The sequence below is a fragment of the Podarcis vaucheri genome (assembly GCF_965113315.1).
Source record: "Podarcis vaucheri genome assembly, chromosome: 6".
Classification (NCBI taxonomy): domain Eukaryota; kingdom Metazoa; phylum Chordata; class Lepidosauria; order Squamata; family Lacertidae; genus Podarcis; species Podarcis vaucheri.
Genome location: NC_138764.1, coordinates 83134222 through 83153882, shown reverse-complemented (window position 1 = coordinate 83153882; position 19661 = coordinate 83134222). Strand labels below are relative to the sequence as shown.

General features: G+C 40.6%; 1 protein-coding gene across 1 annotated transcript in view; it reads right to left on the bottom strand.

The window, feature by feature from the left end:
* Nucleotides 1-18947, bottom strand: part of TOP1 (DNA topoisomerase I) — a 72983-nt gene extending 54036 nt beyond the window's left edge. Inside the window, exons 1-2 of the mRNA XM_082225978.1 lie at nt 18765-18947; nt 17766-17790 (exon numbers count right to left, since the gene is read on the bottom strand). Of these exons, the coding sequence (XP_082082104.1) occupies nt 17766-17790; nt 18765-18797 (58 nt within the window). The 5' untranslated portion in view covers nt 18798-18947. The remainder of the gene's footprint in view (nt 1-17765; nt 17791-18764) is intronic.
* Nucleotides 18948-19661: the final 714 nt, after the last annotated feature.

Sequence of the window (19661 nt, the reverse complement as noted above, 5' to 3'; positions counted from 1 at the left end):
TCCCCTGAAATCCACGGACGAAAGGTGCTTTACAAATTTAATTAATTAATAAACACCCCCCACCCCCTAAAGCAGATGGCAACAGAGAATCTGGAGGGGAAGGAAGCACATTCAATGTATGAAAACAGATACTGTATGCGTGAAGAGGCACATTCATGTTGTCTCTGAAGTTTATTTGCAAAGTTTGTAGACACAAGCACTTCTTCAACATTGACATGTATTGACTGCAGAAGGTTAATTCCACCGTCTGAGCCACTACACCACACCACCTTCAGTGTACAGATATTTACACATAAAAAGGATTATGAACTTTCTAGGTTTTGAAGTCAAGATTGAGAGGTCAGTCAATCCTCACTAAGCCTTGTATCTGCATTCAGCATGCAGGAAAGAAGTTAGAGCCACAGGATCCCCATGTATGATTATACAAGAACTGAAAGGCCAAGTAAACTTCTAACTCATCCAGGAATACCTCTATAAAAACTAGATCTACTGTTTTATACTGACTAATATTTATTTCCCCATACATCAGGAGTGTAAAGGCAAGTAAAATAAAGCAGAAAATAGTTTTGGTTCACCTATAATAGAGCAAATAAATGAAAGTGAAATTTACAATATGAATTTCATTTTAACAATCTTAAACTACTCTTGCATATTGTTGGATATAGCTATTCTACAAACCTGGATTTCAGATACACTGGAATCTAATGCAAGGAAAAGCTAAAAAATAGACCCAAACAAAGTACAAAGCAAAGTGAAGATGGGGTACCTTCCATTCTACCCCTGGGCCTCAGAACAGATGTGAGGTGTTGAACCATCTCCACTCCTCCTCCCCACATGCACACATGATACATATGTCTAGCAGGTGATGCAGAAACAAATCCTTACAGCATGGATAGGGAACTCATGGCCTCCACAGGTTGCTGCACTCCAAGCAATCCCAGCCAGCAATGACTGCTAGAAGGCCACAGACTCCCTATCTCCACTCTGCAGGACACCTCAGAACATGTTGGACTCGCCTTTATTAGATGTTTTTAAGCAGAGGCTGGATAGCCATCTCTCAGGGATTCAGGTCTATTGGATTTCCTGAACTGGCAGACAGCATGGATGCGGTGGCTGCTTTGATGTTCCTTTGAGCTCTGGATTCTATAACATCAGACTATGGGAGGGGGCATAGCTCAGAGCAAGTCCCAGCCATCTCCAGTCAAAAGATCAGGTTATGCAGACAGTCCAGAGTACATTTTGAAACTATTCAGAGACACTACCTGCTCCTTATTAAGTCTTCCTACATGATTCAAAAGTGGCCATTTGTTAATAAGCTGACCTAATGTAATACCCGATTATGAAATCCTGCATACAGTTACTTGAACAAAGTCCCATTGTGTTCAATTCGGTTTACTTCCAGGTAAGCCTGCACATGACTGCAGTCTTGAATGTGAGATTTCTCTCTCTTAGCCAACATTCCATGGCTACTGAGTCCTCACTGGGCTACCTCTCCCATTTTAGCATTATTTTCTTCCTAAAGACTTTATGTACTTCTGAAAACCTTGTCTGTATCTCCCTCACGTGTGTTGAGTGCTGCTGTTTAGACTACATAGGAGCGGGTACTCAACCCTATATATGATTATTATATACAGCATAAACAACCCTATCAATATTACATTTAACAAATGAGCAGATCCCCAAGCGTGCCTTTCAAGAGAAGCACAATTCTCCCCATTTTGCACAAATTGCTTGTATTATAAAGTCTCATACCACCACCACATGGAGTTCTCCAGGTTGTTCATGCTTAAAACTTCTAAGAATTTGTAAAATTACCACCTGTCTTGAAATGAGCTTTTCTAGACACGTTAGAACTGGTACATGCCCAATTCCAGTTTTTCCACTATACTAGTCTAATGAGTTTATTACTGAATCATCAATGTGTACAGTGGTGCCTCGCAAGACGAAATTAATTCATTCCACGAGTTTTGTCGTCTTGCGATTTTTTTTCGTCTTGCGAAGCCCGGTGTCGGGAAAGTTTTGGAAAAGCTTCAAAAATCACCAAAGTCTTTAAAAACCTCAAAAAAGGCTACCACACCGCGTTCTATGAGTTGCTCCTTGAAGTCAAGTCGCAACTGTATTAACGGTGTTAAGAAAAAGGAAACAAACTTGCAAGACGTTTCTGTCTTGCGAAGCAAGCCCATAGGGAAAATCGTCTTGCGAAGCAGCTCAAAAAACAAAAAAACCCTTTCGTCTAGCAAGTTTTTTGTCATGCGAGGCATTCGTCTTGCGAGGCACCACTGTAGTTTTAAAAATTTTCGGCATGGACACTAGTCAGGCTACTAAACTGCGAGGCATTCAAACAATTCCAAGGCTAGTAAGCATTACTCTGGCCACAATTCTCACCCTTAGTTATTCTGAACAGGCAACACTGAAAAAGCAAAAATACCACCAGCACTTATGCTGAGTCACAACACTGGTCCATTTAGCTCATTCTTGTCTACACTGACTGGTTCTCCAAGGTTTCAGACAGGGAACATTACCACCCGTACCTGGAGATGCCAAAGACTGAACCTGGGATCTTCTGCATGCAAAAAAGATGCTCTCTCACTGAGCTGCAGCCATTCTTTCAATAACAACAAAGGGGTGAAGGAGATTCTTCGATGCATTAAAAATGTAATTGCCCCAAAGTAGCATATTTTAAGAGCATTTGCCATGCTTATTAACTAGACTTGTTATTGAAAAAACAGCAAGTAAACCTTTACACAGGGCACGAAAAAAGAGAAACTACCTGTCCTGTCCTCCTGAGCAACTGATCCAGCATACCCTAGTTATGTACAAGACTACTTCTGACCAACATCACAAATTTCTTGCATTTATCTCCTGCCTTTCTTCCTAGGAATTTTACAGCAGCATATCTCATTCTCCTACTCATCCACATCTTAATCTCATGACAACTCTCCAAGGTAGGTTAGCTTAAAAGACAGGGACAAGCCCAAGGAAACCCAGTGAGCTTCACAGCAAAATGGGGATTTAACCCCAAGTCTGCCTAGGCCCATTTAGTTAGCCCAGGGATCTGCAACCTTTAAGACAAAAAGAGCCACTTGGACCCGTTTCCGAAGAAAAAAAACTGGGAGCCACAAAACCATTGCGACATTTAAAACAAATATATCTCCAGAGCCTTGATCTGACAGCGGGTGGGAAGGTGACGTCGGGACGGTGCGTGACTAACGCAGGCACCGCCCCCATGCGACGTCACAGCCAGTACAGCGCCTGCCACAGTGGGGAGTGTCGGGGCGCACAATGCGCCTCCTCCCCTCGCTAGTATCCGCCCCGGAGCCGCGGCAAAGGTGTAAAAGAGCCACATGCGGCTCCGGAGCCGCGGGTTGCAGACCCCTGAGTTAGCCTGTTTAAATTCTATTGACATCAATCAGATTTAGACCATTGATGTGAAGTTCTGCAAATGATAGTGTAAAGCAGCACAGTTTGACTGGTATCGTATCCATTTCATTTCTCAAACAATGCATTCTTGAATTGGACAGTAGAAAAAATTACATCACAGCAAGTTTGCAATAGGATTTTCTATACTTTTGCATCATCACATCTTACTTTTACTTGTAAAACAAATGTTAGAAATGCAAGTAATGAAAGCTTAGCAATATTCAGTATTTCTTTAGCTGCCATTTAAAAATTAACAAATCCCTGGAAAAATATCCCTGGAATTATACAAGCTGCATTTACTGTACAACCTATCCTAAAGCCAATGTATGTTTGTCCATCATATCTGAACAGCCTCTCTCTAGAACAAGGAACTGCAACCTCAGAGGAAACCAAACAGCTGTTTCAACAAGTTTTGGCTGTTGTTCAAATACTGAAACGTAAGCTCTGACCAGGAATGCATATCCGTCAATGAAGAGTCCAATTTAAGCCATGCCAATTTCTTGTAGGGAAAGAAGTAGTGAGCTTAAAGTGACATATCAAATTTGAGAAAGAATTGCTGTTCACTAGCAAAGAAAGATATAAAATAAATGGCAAGTCCATACATTAGGTTTTCAACCAATGTGAGTCTCTACACATTACTTTTATGCCTCAAATCCTGAGACTGCCGGATTTTGTCCACTTGCTCACTTCTGAGACAAATTATGATCAATATGTTTGAATGGGTTGCTGTTCATAGTCCTCTTCAGAACTAACCCTTAAAGAGGGGAATGGGGAGACACCAGCTGACCCCACCACCTGTCAGGAATACTGTGTATTTATGCCAATAGATCAATAAATCATATGAACAGTTGCATCTTGCACTGTAGATTCTGCCTTGAACAGGGGGTTGAGCTAGATGACCTCCAAGATCCCATCCAACTCGACAGCTGTACGACACATTGTCACCAAGTTCACTTAATTCAACAAAATCTGCTGAAGAGGGCGCTTGTGCCTTTTTCATAGAAAAAGAAGCACACCATATAGGCAGCTTTCCTCAGCATCAGCGAAAACCTACAAAGCTGGTTTATCAATGGTTCTTGAGTTCCTGCTCTGTATCAGTGGGACAAAACGGGTTTATCATGAAAATAAATTCATGGTATACTGATGTTCTAGGTTTTAATTTTCATTGTATGTCACTTTGGGAGCAAGGTATACACAGAACATGAAAGCAATAAAAATAGATAAATATCTATGCTTCCCTTTCTACAGATGCTACCCCCACGCCAGGGTGCCGCAGTGTTAGGCCTTCCAATGCACAAACCTTTCCATATTACAAATTTTAGGCTCCAGAATGAGCTCTAGGAGTGCTCCCACACCTTACTATTATAAAGGGAGATAGAACCTCACCTGGTAACATTTCCATCTCTTCAGTTTCTTATATGAGAACACCATCTAGACATTAACAGTACAAGGAAAACTAAAAATTATAGGACTCCTTCAAAATGACAAATCATTTTGAATGATTTAAACTGATTTTATATCTACAGCTTTTTGTATTTTTACTGTTGTTACAATAACTGCTTTTGTTTCTGATGTTTTTGATCTGTTTTATATTTGTTTTATGGTTCTCTTTTGTAGGCTATCTTGGAAATCTAGATTAATAAAATTACATTTTTTCAAAAGAAGACTAATCATTTTCACCATGCAATGCTACAAAACCCGTGCTCTCCCAGAGAATTCTCTGTATGCTCCGATGCACATATGACACTCCACTGCAAATGACTGTGCATGAGGATCAGTTCCAAAGGAAAGCCACTGCAGGAGCTCTGTTCATACAGGAGATTCCGGTTTTTCATCAAGTAATTTGCATTAGTAAAACTTAAGAATTGTTTCTGCCATAGGTTTCTGGTGCTTTGTTAATATGGCTGTTTACAAAAGCAGGACTAGAGTTAAATTCCTACATGGATACAGTGGTATCTTGGTTTGCAACCGTTTTGGATTACAATCATGTCAAACCCGGAAGTGTGTGTCCCCTTTTTTGGATTACAACCAATTTTTTTTTTGGGGGGGGGGAGACCCCATTGGCGAAAGCACGCCTTGGGTTACAACCTGTTTTGGACTTCCGGAACGGATTATGGTTGTAAACCAAGGTACCACTGTATAGGGAAATACAACTAGCTTTACTTTTGGTTTTGCAAACAGCAGTCAACTTAAAAGAAGCTGATTAACAACCAGAACAGATTCCAGGGAGAGTTGGCAAAACAATTTTTTAAACCATTTTATCCACATTGCAGAGTCTAAAGTCTTTTTCTCACTTGTTATTTCCAACCTGTGATTCAACAACCTTCTGCTGGTGAGATTCCCAACTATTCTATGGAAACTACTTAAGATGCTAAACTATATCAAGAACCAGTGATTGAGAGGTGGAGAAAATGACATAAAATGGGAAGAATTGGAGGATGCAGAGCTATTGTCTACTGAAGCTGATAGAGAAAGTCCATTGATTTTAAATACGAACATTATTGGATTTAACTATTTTAATGAAAGGAGAAAAGTACAAGGAATATCATACAGCCAAGAGTAATTATATTTAGCATAATGGTTAGATCAGGCACCCCCAAACTCGGCCCTCCCCAGATGTTTTGGGACTACAATTCCCATCATCATCCTGTTAGCTAGGGATGATGGGAGTTGTAGTCCCAAAACATCTGGAGGGCAGAATTTGAGGGTGCCTGGGTTAGATCTTTCCCAAGATCTTGCTAGTTCTTTAATAGCTAATGTCCTCTAATTCAACTGGTGGGTGTGGATTATGGCATGATCTAAGGCATAACAACAAGCCTACCACGAAACCAATATAATGGTAAGAAAAAATAAAAATGTATGTTTGGGTCAATAGTGGATCCTGGGTCTGAAGAAGTTGAAGGCTCCTCCTCTAAGAAGATAAGTGGGGGGGGGGGAGCCAGCAACATGTCTTTAGCTAGGGCAATTCAAGTACACAGGCATCTCTTGGAAAAGGAGATCAGGTGTGATCTAGCAAGACATGTGATACACCTAAGTGAGATGCTTTGAGTGAGGCTGCAAGTACACTCTCTTTTCCTTGAGGCAGGAACTGGTCTATATTTAGTCATCTAGTAGCTCAAATCTGCGCAACACAGCAAATCTCTGGCAAATAATTTTAACAGCTTTGTAGCCTTAACAAGCATTCAATGTCATGACGACAGAAATGTTCACACACCTCAATAAGGAACCGTAGACAACTTCTTTCTTAGGAGTTTGCTATTTAAAGAGAAAAGGTTGATTATATTCTCAAGGGCATGAATTAGGGAAATGAATTGCCTTGTCCTCTCATGAAAACAACGTACTATGCTGCAGAGACTGACAGACAGACAAGTTTATATTTTTTTAGTATTTGCAATACTGTTTTCTACCAGATGTTCGTATCCATATAATTTTAACTAGATGAGCAAATGCTTTCCTTTGACAGGTGCTATGCAGTTCTGTAATGGTGGCCCCTCTTGCCTATAGTCAAGCTTGTGCCCCAACATGTGCTAACTCTAGTGAACACGCAACTCCAGATTTTCGTCCTGCCCAATTGTTTTCTGGTCAACAAATTACTAGGCCCTAAATGGGCAAATATCTGCAGGAGCGCCTCCTCTACTACCAGCCGGGGGGAGGAAAGGTGACTTGGTTTGCAGTCCCCACCAAGGTTCTTGGTTGAGGGGACAAAGGAAGAGCATTATCTGTTGTAGGGTCCCAACTCTGGAGTTATCTCCCACTAAAGGTACCTTCCTTCCTGCAGTGCCCCACCTCACCACCATTACTGGTTTTGATGTCAAGTGAAGACATTTTTATTTACCCTGTCTTTGGCAGTTTGATAATGAAATGTTTAATTCTTTGCAGCAATACATGAGTCACTGTTTTGATGATATTCTACTTTAAAAACAAGGGTTGTATTCAATGTTGCACTAAGTAGTTCTGCTTGCACATAGTTTATGTTTGCACAACAGAACCTTGTCTGCTCCCCTTCCTCTGTGCAACCTCTTAATCTGTACTAGGGGTTACCCCAATCCTCTGGAGCAGATCTGGGGAGGGTGTGGAGGAAACACAGGGACAGGAGGGGGGAGTCCTACTGTGCTAGTGGTAACCCTTGCACTAACAGGATGAGTTAGTAGAATACTACTCTGCGTCTGACTATTTTTTTCTATTTTGCTTTTACATTTGAGACCTTTTGAATGAAGGGCTAGTCACAAGTGCTCTACATTAATAATAAAACCATCTTTTCAGGGAATTATTTCTGATACCATTTTTTAGCTCACCTCTCAAACTATGCAAGAGCTAACTACTTTTGGAAATAAAGCTATCAAGTCTCATGGAAATAAATGCATCAAAAACAGGCCCCAGCAAGGGTCTCTAATCATATTTCTTTGGCGAATACACAGATTATGCATGTTTTGTTCAAGTTTCTCCTTAGCTACATGCAGCTGTACATAAACAGTCCAAACATCTGTGACCAAAAATAAAAAAATTCACTACACCATACACGCGCTCCAATATATACACCATTTCAATATATACACTGTGCTTACAAGCCTATCAAAGGGGGAGGGAAAGAAGGGGGGGAATGCAGATACAACTTAAATCTGAGATTACAACTTAAAAAGCTTAAAAGTAGGTGGTTCCTAGAATATACATTCTTCACAAGAACATACGGCAACTTGGCCTTTATCTAAGGAGTGTTTGGAAGAGACAAAATATTTTCACTGCATGTTTGTGATAAAGCTTTTAGAGGTTTCTGAAAGCCTCCTTACTGCCTCTTTGCTGTTTTTCTCTTGTGCTCCCTTGCATACCTTATCTTTGCTCTTTCATTTCCATCTGATGGGAAACCCTGACGCTGACATTTCACCAAACAGCACAAACTTTGCTTACTTGTTTCTCTGGGGTATCAGAACCACAAAGATTGTTCTCTTTACTTCACTACTCAATATATTCATAAAACCAAAAAGGTCTAGTTTTCAAAACAGCAAATATTGGATGTGAGCATTCTAGAGTACTAGTGGGGGTTTTTAAGTAGGTCCATTGTGATCAGGGGAGCCTCATTAGTCGAATTATGTGAATTTTGAAATTTTGAAATTTGCCCATTTAGGGCCTAGTGATTTGTTGACCAGAAAAGATCTTGAAAAGGGTTGCTTTATATGTTTTGTTTTTAAGTGTATTTCTTATAAAGCTGCTTTGTATACTTGCCAATATCATATCTGAAGTGAATACGCATCTTCACGTTCATTTGTCAAAACATGCAAGTTGGGCCAGTTGCAGCTCCCTGCATCATGTGTCACTGGTGCATCTTATTTGTCACCTTGTACAGAGGCTGACAACATGTTCGTTTCAAAAGGCACATAAAGCAGGTCTGCAACAAGCACCCATTTAAATTGTGTTGCATTAAGTGACCCTCAAAATAACACAAAGAAAATTGAATGAGTTATATAATTATGGGAGTGAAATGGGCTCTCATTTGTTAGGCAAAGGCCTGTTTCACACATTACACAGTAATAGACCTGGGTTTATAACCAAATGTGCCCTCAGTCAAGGGTTGTAGCCTCTCCTAGTTCTTTGATGAGTGAGCCTACAAGATGCACATATTTTCAAGCACCACTTGTCATACTTGCACTTTACATTATCTAGTGTACAATGTGTATCTAGACAAACTTCTAATTTTGTCGAGACTCAAAATCTGTGAAACATCTAGTAATAAAATCAGAAGGTATCATGTTAATATGAATACAAGACACACAGTTCATGCATTACATTTCTATGTGTAAATCTGAGAGAAACACCCAATGCCTTGCCAAAGTTCAAAAAGTTGCTGGAAGGGAACCAGAACCAGGATACTTTAAATCACTATAAGTGTAGATACATTATAGAACTCTTATGATAAGTTATTTCTAGGGTATTGTCTAGGTGGGAGTCACAGAAGTGCAACACCACCATTATAATGTAACGTAAGAGGCAGCCAAAGTTACACGTTTTGAAGAAGTTTGGTAACTGCTCAGACCTTCCAGATCCTACCAAGTCCAGATGAATCCACTGGTTGAAAATTACCCCCATCCAACAAACCACACATTCCTAACACAAATCACCAAGGATATGAGGAAGGAGCATTTTCTGTCATTAATTCTGACTACCCAATTGTAAACAGTTTATCAGTCCATTGTTGCCTTTGGAAAATTTACAACAATGAAAAAGAAAAACCACTATCCCACCAAACTGCAACCCTACACATGCTACCTTGGGAATTAAATTTCACCCAACTAACTGAAATGATGATGATGAACTACAGCAGTAGTTCCCACAACTGGAAGTCCATGAACCCCAGGAGGGCTGCATAACCCACCCAGGGGTCCATGGCACCATTCACATAGCAACAACTATCACAGAAATGAACCCCTATACTACAGTATTATTATTTAAATGTATTACCCACTCTTCTACATTAAAAATAGTGTAAAACAACTTCTAGGTTGTATGTATCTTAATGAGGACAAGACACATTTCAACACTTACATAGCTAAATATCCCAACTAATCATCATGCCAAAAGAAAATTATGCTAGCTATGCTGCTGTTCCTGTCAAATCAAGTAGAATTAAAGTGTCATGATCTGAATGTGCAATTTAAAGCTCTCTTTAAGATATATGTAACACTCCATAAGAGATGGGGAGGGAGAGAAAAGATATATAACACTATATATTCATTTTTCATGACATAGGCTGTAAGAACCCTACTAAGGCAGCAGATTTAAAGTCTGTTAAGACAACAATCAGTTTCAGCCAAATTTGTAAAATGAATGAAAAAGACCTGTGCTGATCTTCATAAGACTTTATTTTCAAAATACAAAATAGCTCTTCTCTTAGGAGCTTATGCTCTCATTAAAAAACAACTAAGAAGAGAGTGATGCAGATGCCAACAACACTGTCTGGTTTGCACAATTATTCTGCAATGAAATTAATAGAACAGTTAACATGAATTACATGTCAAGTATATATTGTAATTTCCACACTTCATGCTGACAGTGCAACTAGGAAAATGAACAAAATCCAGTGGGCTACCCCCCAAAAATGCCTGAAGGTACAAATGTACTCTTTGCTCTTATGCAAATACTTGAATTTGTATGTAGCTTTGTTTGAGCTAAAGATGGCTCTTGGAAACTCTGTAAATTCTGATTTACTGTTTAGACTGCAATCTCCCTTGCGGGGTTTGGCCACTAAGATATTTATGTTCAGTTAGTTCCTCATTGACCCATTATACTTGTGCATTTCTAAAAGTTTATCATTGAACAGTTGAAATTAACATATGTTCTGATCTCACAAATATGGATTAAAGGGGGGGCAAACTGTTCTTATCACTAGCTGGCCGACTGCAGCTTACATCAAATCATGAGTCACTATGAAATGGCCTTGTATCACCTAAACACACTAGACAGTAGTGGAAAGAAAGCTTGGAAGTGAGGGAAAGGGGAAATGAAATGTTACCTGTTAACAGCCATTATTTCCTTGAGCTGCTGCTTTGGCACCACTTTTGTTTATTTACTAAGCCCATATAAAAAAAATTCCTTCCTGTAGCACCTTAAAGACCAACTAAGTTAGTTCTTGGTATAAGCTTTCGTGTGCATGCACACTTCTTCAGATACACAGAAGAAGTATCTGAAGAAGTGTGCATGCACACGAAAGCTTATACCAAGAACTAACTTAGTTGGTCTTTAAGGTGCTACAGGAAGGAATTTTTTTTATTTTGACTATGGCAGACCAACACGGCTACCCATCTGTTACTAAGCCCATCACATCTTTCTTTGCTGTGTGATCCCAGTCAATCAGGGATCATGTAATGAACATGACACTGCAGCATCAAATAGCCAATCAGATTTGGCTTCATGGCAACTTTATTGAGGGAAAACCAAGCCATGACCTTGCACTTTCTTTCTTTCTTTGGGGGGTGGGGAGAGAAGAGAGAGCACACTAACATTGCCAAGGCAACCAAACTAGAGCTGATGGTTTCACTGCCTGCTAGCACTGAATGACTTGCACACTTACAATTCACTAGCTGGGGCAGGGTGCAGATGGCACCAAATCATCCCAATCAAGGTACTACCCCAACTGGTTAACTAAACATAACAGTAAACATCATCCTAAAACCATTTGCTCCATCCATCAGATGATCTCAGCCCACCTCAGTGAAAAATGCTACTTCCTCTCTACAAAGCAAAACAGAAAATACAGCAGAGAACCACTCACATGACTTTAAAAATACTTTCCCTTTTGACGATGAAGAGGCAAAAGTACTTGTGGACATACAGATGCACGACCCTGCATTATATAAACATTAAATAAACATTAAATAATACAAAATGTTATTCCTTTATAAGCCCTCTCAGTAAGCAGGCAGGCATACTAGTTTTCAGTGGAGCAGTAGGTCAAACTGAACCAAACAAAAACTTGAGCATGCTTTCAGCAGCCACTGACCAGGAAAAAGCACTACCCAGTTAGCCAGAAGCACAAGAAGGACTGTGCACCAACATTTTTTATAGATGGAACAATAGCAGAACAAGGCAGATGAGCAAGGACTTATCTCCAAAATTGTACTGCATCTGAAGCACCTTCAAAGTTCAGCAGACCTGCAAAGATGAGTGCCCGCATGCTGGGGGAGAAGAGGGAATTATACCATACTGGAACTGATTTGTGGATTCATACATTAATAAGCAATACATGAAGGCAACAAGATTCTGGAGGCGAGTGTTTATCGTCCTTCTGTACAATTCACAATGATTGTATTAATTTTGCTTATGCGTGGCTCCAATTTCTATTAGTGACCAAGTGTCAATGATATCAAAAGACACTAAGAGATCAAGTAATAGGACACATCAACAACAGTTACTCAACAAATGTGACTCTTGGAAGCAATCTGTACTCCCACAGCCCATCACAATTATTTACTGAGGATGAGGAGCACATTTCTGAGCCAACCTGAGTGTAATCAGTTCACTAAAGAAATGGCATCATTTGCAATGCTGAACACAGAAGTTTTTATAAAACTGTTAGATAATACCACACAGTAGGAGCTACAACTACTGCAGTACAGTGGTACCTCAGGTTACGTACTTAATTCGTTCCGGAGGTCCGTTCTTAACCTGAAACTGTTCTTAACCTGAAGACCACTTTAGCTAATAGGGCCTCCTGCTGCTGCCGCACTGCCAGAGCACGATTTCTGTTCTTATCTTGAAGCAAAGTTCTTAACTTGAAGCACTATTTCTGGGTTAGCGGAGTCTGTAACCTAAAGCGTATGTAACCCGAGGTACCACTGTAACACTATTGTAAACAAGTACATAATATCAAAGCACAGATTTTCTTCAGTGTAAGGACATGAAAATCTGACACTCAGTTTCAAAACCAATGCTTGCAGCTGCATAAGCTGCTGTTTGACATGCAAGTTCTGTATGGTCTTGTTGAGTGCTATTAATGCTACATTTTGTAACTGATAGCACTACAGAAGAAATTGGAATGACTGAAGAATGGTTGGGTTCTCTTTAAACATGGTACACAAATATTTACTTCAGAAAATGAAGGAAAATGTATGGACAGTATCTCATTGAACTGTACAAGATAATGATAATGTATATACAATTCATAATCAGCTCAAGTAAATCATATCAAAGCTGCCCAAAAACAGGAAATAATGCAAACTTCTATCTCATCTTTGGAAATCTTTTTCAACAGGGAACTCTGACCGGAGAAGTTGCAACACTAGCCAGAATTAATAATAAAAAATGCTAATTTGGGCTACTGCCAAGCATTCAGCCAATGAGCTCTACAACCAAAGATCTTCAAGATCTTCAATATTTTTACTCACTTAGACTGCAGATTAAGCTTATCCACAATTTAAATGTGAAGAACTGAGGCAAAGAACTTAAGCAGCTTGCCAAAGGTCACATGCTAATTCATCTGCAGAGACAGATAAAAGGAAACTAAGGAGACCACACCTAGAGAGAGGAGAAGATCAGAATTGCAAACCCTATTATTCTTGAGTTTATTTGGCTTACCATACCTGGAGTTCACAGATCATATTAGAAAGGAACAGGTTTCCCAATAATTGGCTGATACAGGAAAATAAGAACAAGCTGACATTTCCCAAAGTCATTTGTTTCCTGGCAACATTAAACAGAACACTTGCTACTAGAACCATAGTCCTTGGAGGTTGATTGACTAAACTAACCTATGTGATGTTTTAGAATTTAAGTTTCTCCTTTTTTATTTAGCTATTGTTTACTACAAATCGCTAGTTCAAACAGCTTAAAACTTAAGCTATTTCATGCATCTAGTAGATTCTGCCATTTGTAAATGTTATTAGACTTGAATATTTAAAAGTCATTCTTCTACTTTAGCATTTTGAGAAATAGAGTTGAACCAAAATTGTCATATAGAAACATTTTTGTGGTGTTACTGCAGATTCTATTACGACTCAAAACTTATTTCTGAGGAAGCAAATGTACTTCGGTGAGAAGTTCCCATCTAACAAGCCAGAGATTTGTAAAGTTGTCCTCAAGCCTACACAACATATTTCACTGCTATTCCACAGATGTAGGCCTCTAATCTCTCTTACTACCAATATACATTCTCACATTGACCAAAACAAAAGCTTACTCAATGATATATTTTACTGAAGATTTGTTATGCAAGCCTGTGAGGGAATGTTGAAAGCAAAATCCTATTCTACATGCTACAAAAAGTTTATTGTAAGGCACCAGGGTTTTTGTTTCTTAGTAATTACCCACCATAGCTAAAAATCTTTACTTGTATAAAAAGAAAAGAGCTATGTTTTGCATTGTCTAACATATACACTTTTTGGTAGTGGTGGGAGAACTAGCAAGTTGAAACAGATTTTAAGTCTTCAATACAGACACAACATCGTTCACACAATTTTCCTCTGCCAAACATACAAATTCATATTGAGAGCCTCAAACCCATAGAACTGTTGGAAAATATATCACACAAGTTCATTTCTTCATTAAACTAAGTTGCTTGCTTTCAGAAGCATGCAACGTCTTCATTTCTGTATCAGAGTAATATTACATGAGTTCAATCCTCCAAGCTATCAAGTCTTGGGATAAAATACAGCTACAAGATGACTAACAGGTCTGCATAGGGGGGGGGGCAAAAGCCTGATGTAAAAAAATAGAAGTGAATATTGTAACTGAAAACTTTTTTAAAAAAAATAAAAAGAACATTTTCTTAAAAGCAGTATGGGATTGCTAGTTCTGGTTACACTTTATACTGCAATTTCTGGATGGTTTACCCTGGAAAATTATTTTCCATCATAGGCAGATTCAAAAATCTGCAAAAGCACATGGTTACAACCCTATCTGAGCTGCACCATGCACCAGGCAGTTGGGTGAATGACATCTGAATGCACCCTCTGAATGTCAAAGAGAAGAGTACATGTAAACTAACCTTAACTGTGGCATGTTAATTTTCTATGTGGAAAGTGGTGTGGTTGTTCTGATGAGAGCATATCAGCATGTACTACTACTGCTGCTGCATTCTGAAATAGTAAGCCATGGGATATACTTTACCTGAATGGTTAAACTGGCTCTTTGAATTGGCCCTATTCAATTGCTGCATTTGTGCAGGAGAATTATTTTGAAAATTATGAACAGGAGACCCTTTTACACATGGTGCTTAAGATAGTGCTTATAGATGGTGCTTAAGCACAGAAAAAATAAAAGAAAGTCACAAGTTTATAGAAAATAAAGTACCAAAATGAAGCATAAAGCAGATTTATTCTACAGAAGTACCTAAGCAGATGTTTACAAGGACAATCTGGTTAGGATAGGTATTGATACTTAACTGTCCATGGCAGGCCAAACTTATGCTTGACAGCACTTTGTTTCCCAAACCATACTAATGCATGAATTTAGTTCTGTTCACAGGAAACAATACTATGCATTAAACCAGTAGTGTTCACTGGGTGTTTCCCATCAACTTGAGAATTTCTACTATTCTTTCCTTAGCTTTTGATATCTAAAACAATTCACACATGGTGGCACAGCTGTACATTACCCCAAACTGGCTGCCTTCATCAAATACATATGGTCATTACATACTCAATAAACAGAGATATGTAGTTTTAATCAGTGCCTTTAAATAAATATGAATAGACAATAACAGTTCACTACTTTTCTGTTTAAGCACTTTTTCACATTTTTAGAACTGTGTGCTTGAAGCTACACGAATGGAAGATCTGGGAGACAAGTGGAACTAGCAAACTTTGTTAACTACAGTATAAAGAGATCTATTGAACTAAAGATGCTTTGTATGGGGTTAATTCTATGTCTTCTCCACTGCTTTACTTGGAATAAAAATGGACATTTAGGACTCTAACTTCAACATTCTGACTCAGAAGTCAGGAACACAATAGTGTAAGTAAAAAAAGGACATGAAGGCAAGTACAGTCTTAGTGGCAAGGTCAAAAAGGATGTGACTATTGACACTGTTATTTCTTGAAGAATAATCAAGAGCCTGTGGCTGATTGCAGTGAAATAACAACTAAAGAAAGGCTGGAGTCAACAAAAGGGGAGAAAAGCCATCCTCCAAAGCCATCTTCATACTTTACTTAGTGATAAACATTACTTGTTTGTGAAATAATAAATACCCAGGCTAGGAAAATGTTTCTAATTCCCAAGTATAAGACTGAAAATATTAGAGACCACCACTATGTTAAGGCAGCATTTAAGTTTTAGGTGCCCAAGGTAACCAGACACTTGAGATAGACCTGTTCAGTACACACTTCAAAAAGAAGTCAGAATAGGGCAAGAAGCCAAAAGATTCAACACAATTACAGGTATATTGTAATTCAAACCCAAACCCCATCTTCAGCACAGTCTTAACACTGAACTTCTAATCCCTATAGAATACAACCACTGATATTTTTATTTTATGTATTAGTCAATGGATGACCATTACAGAGTGGTTAAAAATATTAGTGCTTATTTCTTAGCAGTTGGGGAGGTTCTGCACATTTTGTACATTTCTGAAAAATCTAAAGGTCTTAGCAGAGATATTTCAACATACAGGGAGAAATACCTGCATTACATCAACACATATTCTTAATCATAGATGACTTCATACTCCTTATACAGGAGCAGAAATTCAGAAGATAGAGAACCTGCTGTCAATCCAGTATGCAAACATGTTACGCAGAACACTGCAATGTTTCATGAAAGCAAGACAGCCAGTATCATAAAGCCCCCAGGAGTTAAAAGCCAAGGTGAAATCACCTTTCAAAAGGTGGGAGAAGCAATCTTGGCATTTTCTGACAGATATGTCATTCCAACTCTACATCCCCTTCCCCCAGAACCTATTTTCTCCTTTTAAAAGAAGAGGAAAGCTATGCAACAGTGACAAAGGCATATATAGCAAAATCATAATCCCCCCACACAACAGATTTTTTAATTTAAAAAACCTCTCAATATATCCATTATCAATAGCTTTTATAAACTGAACACAAACATACACCATCAGCTACCAAACTTTAGCAAAGTGATACCGAATACAATTCTAGAACTGCCTGTGCTGTTTTATTTTTGCTTGTTTTTAAAATCCAGAAATAAAATCCCTGTTCCTGCATCCAGATCTTAAAATATGCTGTGTATTCAAATGGATGGAGAATCAGTTTAAGAGCAACATGTTGCAACCACCTTTCTACAGGGGAAGGTTTTGAAAGAAACAGAACTGGGGGAGGAGAAAAAAAGGACGAAGTGGGAATAAAAAGGCAGCGAGGAAACTAAACCAAGCTTTAAAAGAACAAAACAAAAGCAAGCAAACAAAAATGACGGTTTTCCCTTTTCGGGGAGAATATTTAGAGCTAGGGTGGTGATTATATCGCATGTTTTCACTGCAGGAGGCTTCTCATGGGCAGCTCGAGGGAGGAGGAAAAGGAGAAAGAGACACACACAGGGAAGAGACAGAAAAAGAAAATGGCGCAGAGACTAAGTCCCGACCGTCGACAAGGCGACTTTCCAGGGGGGAATCGGAGCCCAAGAGGGCTTCCGAAAAACCAAGCGAGACCGGATTTGGGGTCTCCACTGCCCTCACTACCGAGAAATGGGGTCGGATGGGCTGAGGGCCCTATGATATCCGAGTATTAGGAAGCTCGATGGGAACAATGGGGCCGATGAGCGAGGAGACGGGACTTAGTCTCTGGGACGCCATGTCTGTCCTTTACCATCCTCAGTAATACAAGAGAAGGGGAAAGAGAGGGAGAAAGGAGAGAAAGCAGGGCAAATCCTACCCACTCCCCAGTACAGAGGGACCAGGCACTCACCATTCGCTCGGAAATCTGGATCGATCTATGGGGGGGAAAGGAAAGAGGAAAAAATACATATATATTTTTTACGAAAACAGGACCTGGGTATGGTTTTATCACACACGCGTTTTTGCCCTGTTCAAGGCAAAACACGAGCCGAGCTGAGGAATCAACCCGGTGGCCCTTAAAAACTGATTCAGGGTTACCCCTTAGCAAAAGCGAGGGGGGCAAATAGAGATCCCCCCTCACTTTCCCCACCCCACCAAAGTTTTCCCATCCTATTTTAATTGCCTTCTTTTTCCTCGTGCGTGGCTCAGTATTCCCAGTAGGATTTTTCCTCAACCTTCCCGCACCGCCCCCCCCATTTAAGGGCCCTACGTGCCCTCTAAGCGCTAGGGGAGAAAACGAGAATGAGGAGGGGGGACCCCCAAATTTCCCCTCCCCCAAACCCCCCTTCTTTCTGGAAGGAGTTGGGGAAGATTCGGGTTCAGAGAAATGACGGGGGGGGTAGGAGATGATTGATTATAGACACAGTGTCTACAGGCAATTTGAAAGAAGCCCTGCGAGAGATTAAGGTGTGACTCTCCGCAGGCAAAAGGGGTCACCCCTCAAAGGGGTCTGATGGGATGCGACGGTTTGGGGGAGCAGAGAGAGAAAGAATAAGGTGAAAGGCCTAACTACTATTAAAGGGCCGCAGCCAAATAATTCCGGTAGGAACTGAAAGCAATGAGGCTCTCTTCCTCAGAGAAAAGAAGCCCCCCCCCCAAAAAAAACCCCTCTTTATTTAGCGCCCCTCCACTATTAAGAAGGGAAATACCTGCTTTTGAGGAAGCTGAGGCAAAAAACACCTTCCCGATATTTATGGGAAGGGGCTAAGTTATGAGGGTGAAGGGTTCTCTTTCCCCTACACCTGAAAGTGGGGGGGTATCTTAATTTTTCCCCTCCAGAGGAACTTTAGGCCTCGGTCTCCATCCACTTCCCCCTTAAGAGTAAGAGTAGGAGCCCCCCGCCCCTTACCTGGGAGTCGTTGTGCAGCTGATCCCCACTCATGCCTGTAAAGCAGGGCGGGGGCGGGAAGGGGTAAGCCTCGCAAGAGAGCTTGGGGAGCAGGCAAAGTCTTGAGGCCGAAGGGAGAACGCAGCCCCCTCAAACAGCACAGTCAGTTGTGTAACAGACTAAGTCCTCGTTTGCCTTTACTGCGCAGGCGCCGCGACTTTTAAACCGAGGGGAGGGGCTTAGCGAACAGCGGGAGGAGGGAGGGCAAGTTCGGAGGAGAGAACGCCTTCGTTAACATGGCCCAACCCTTCCGTTGCCTCTCCTCCAATCAGGAAGCGCCGTGACTGAGATTTGCATGCTAGCCACGCCCGCCACCTCTTGGTTGGACTCGCCTCCCCGCCCCGGCTACACTTTGTGCCTGATTTGGCCACGCCTCTTCCTTCTCCGCCGTTTACGAAAAATGCCGGTTGCTCCCCCCTCCCCCTCGCGCGTCTCTTCCTTCCTCCCATCTTCAAAACGCCGGGTTCTATTTACATATCCGGTCACGCCCCTTCCTCCGGCACCAATGAGGCTGCACGAGGCGGGCTCGCCTTATTAACATATACAGAGGCGAGTTCTCCCCGCTGAGAGAAAGGTACTTTTTCCGCAGCACGCTGTGCAAGACCCATGGACGCAGTGCGCCTGCGTGCCCTTTCAGCCTCCCCTTCCAATGGGGGGGTTTTCTATTAAAAACTCACCTCATCTAACCCTCACCCAGTTCTGGACACCTGTTAGCCGGTATGTAAGGTGGAGGAGCCCTACGTCGGAGCCAGACCGCTTCTCAGACGTCTCAATGCTGAATTATACCTGCAAAATATCTTTTGCAAAATTTATTCTGTCCTCTGTTGTGAACCACATTTTTTTTCTCCCCCTCCCCCT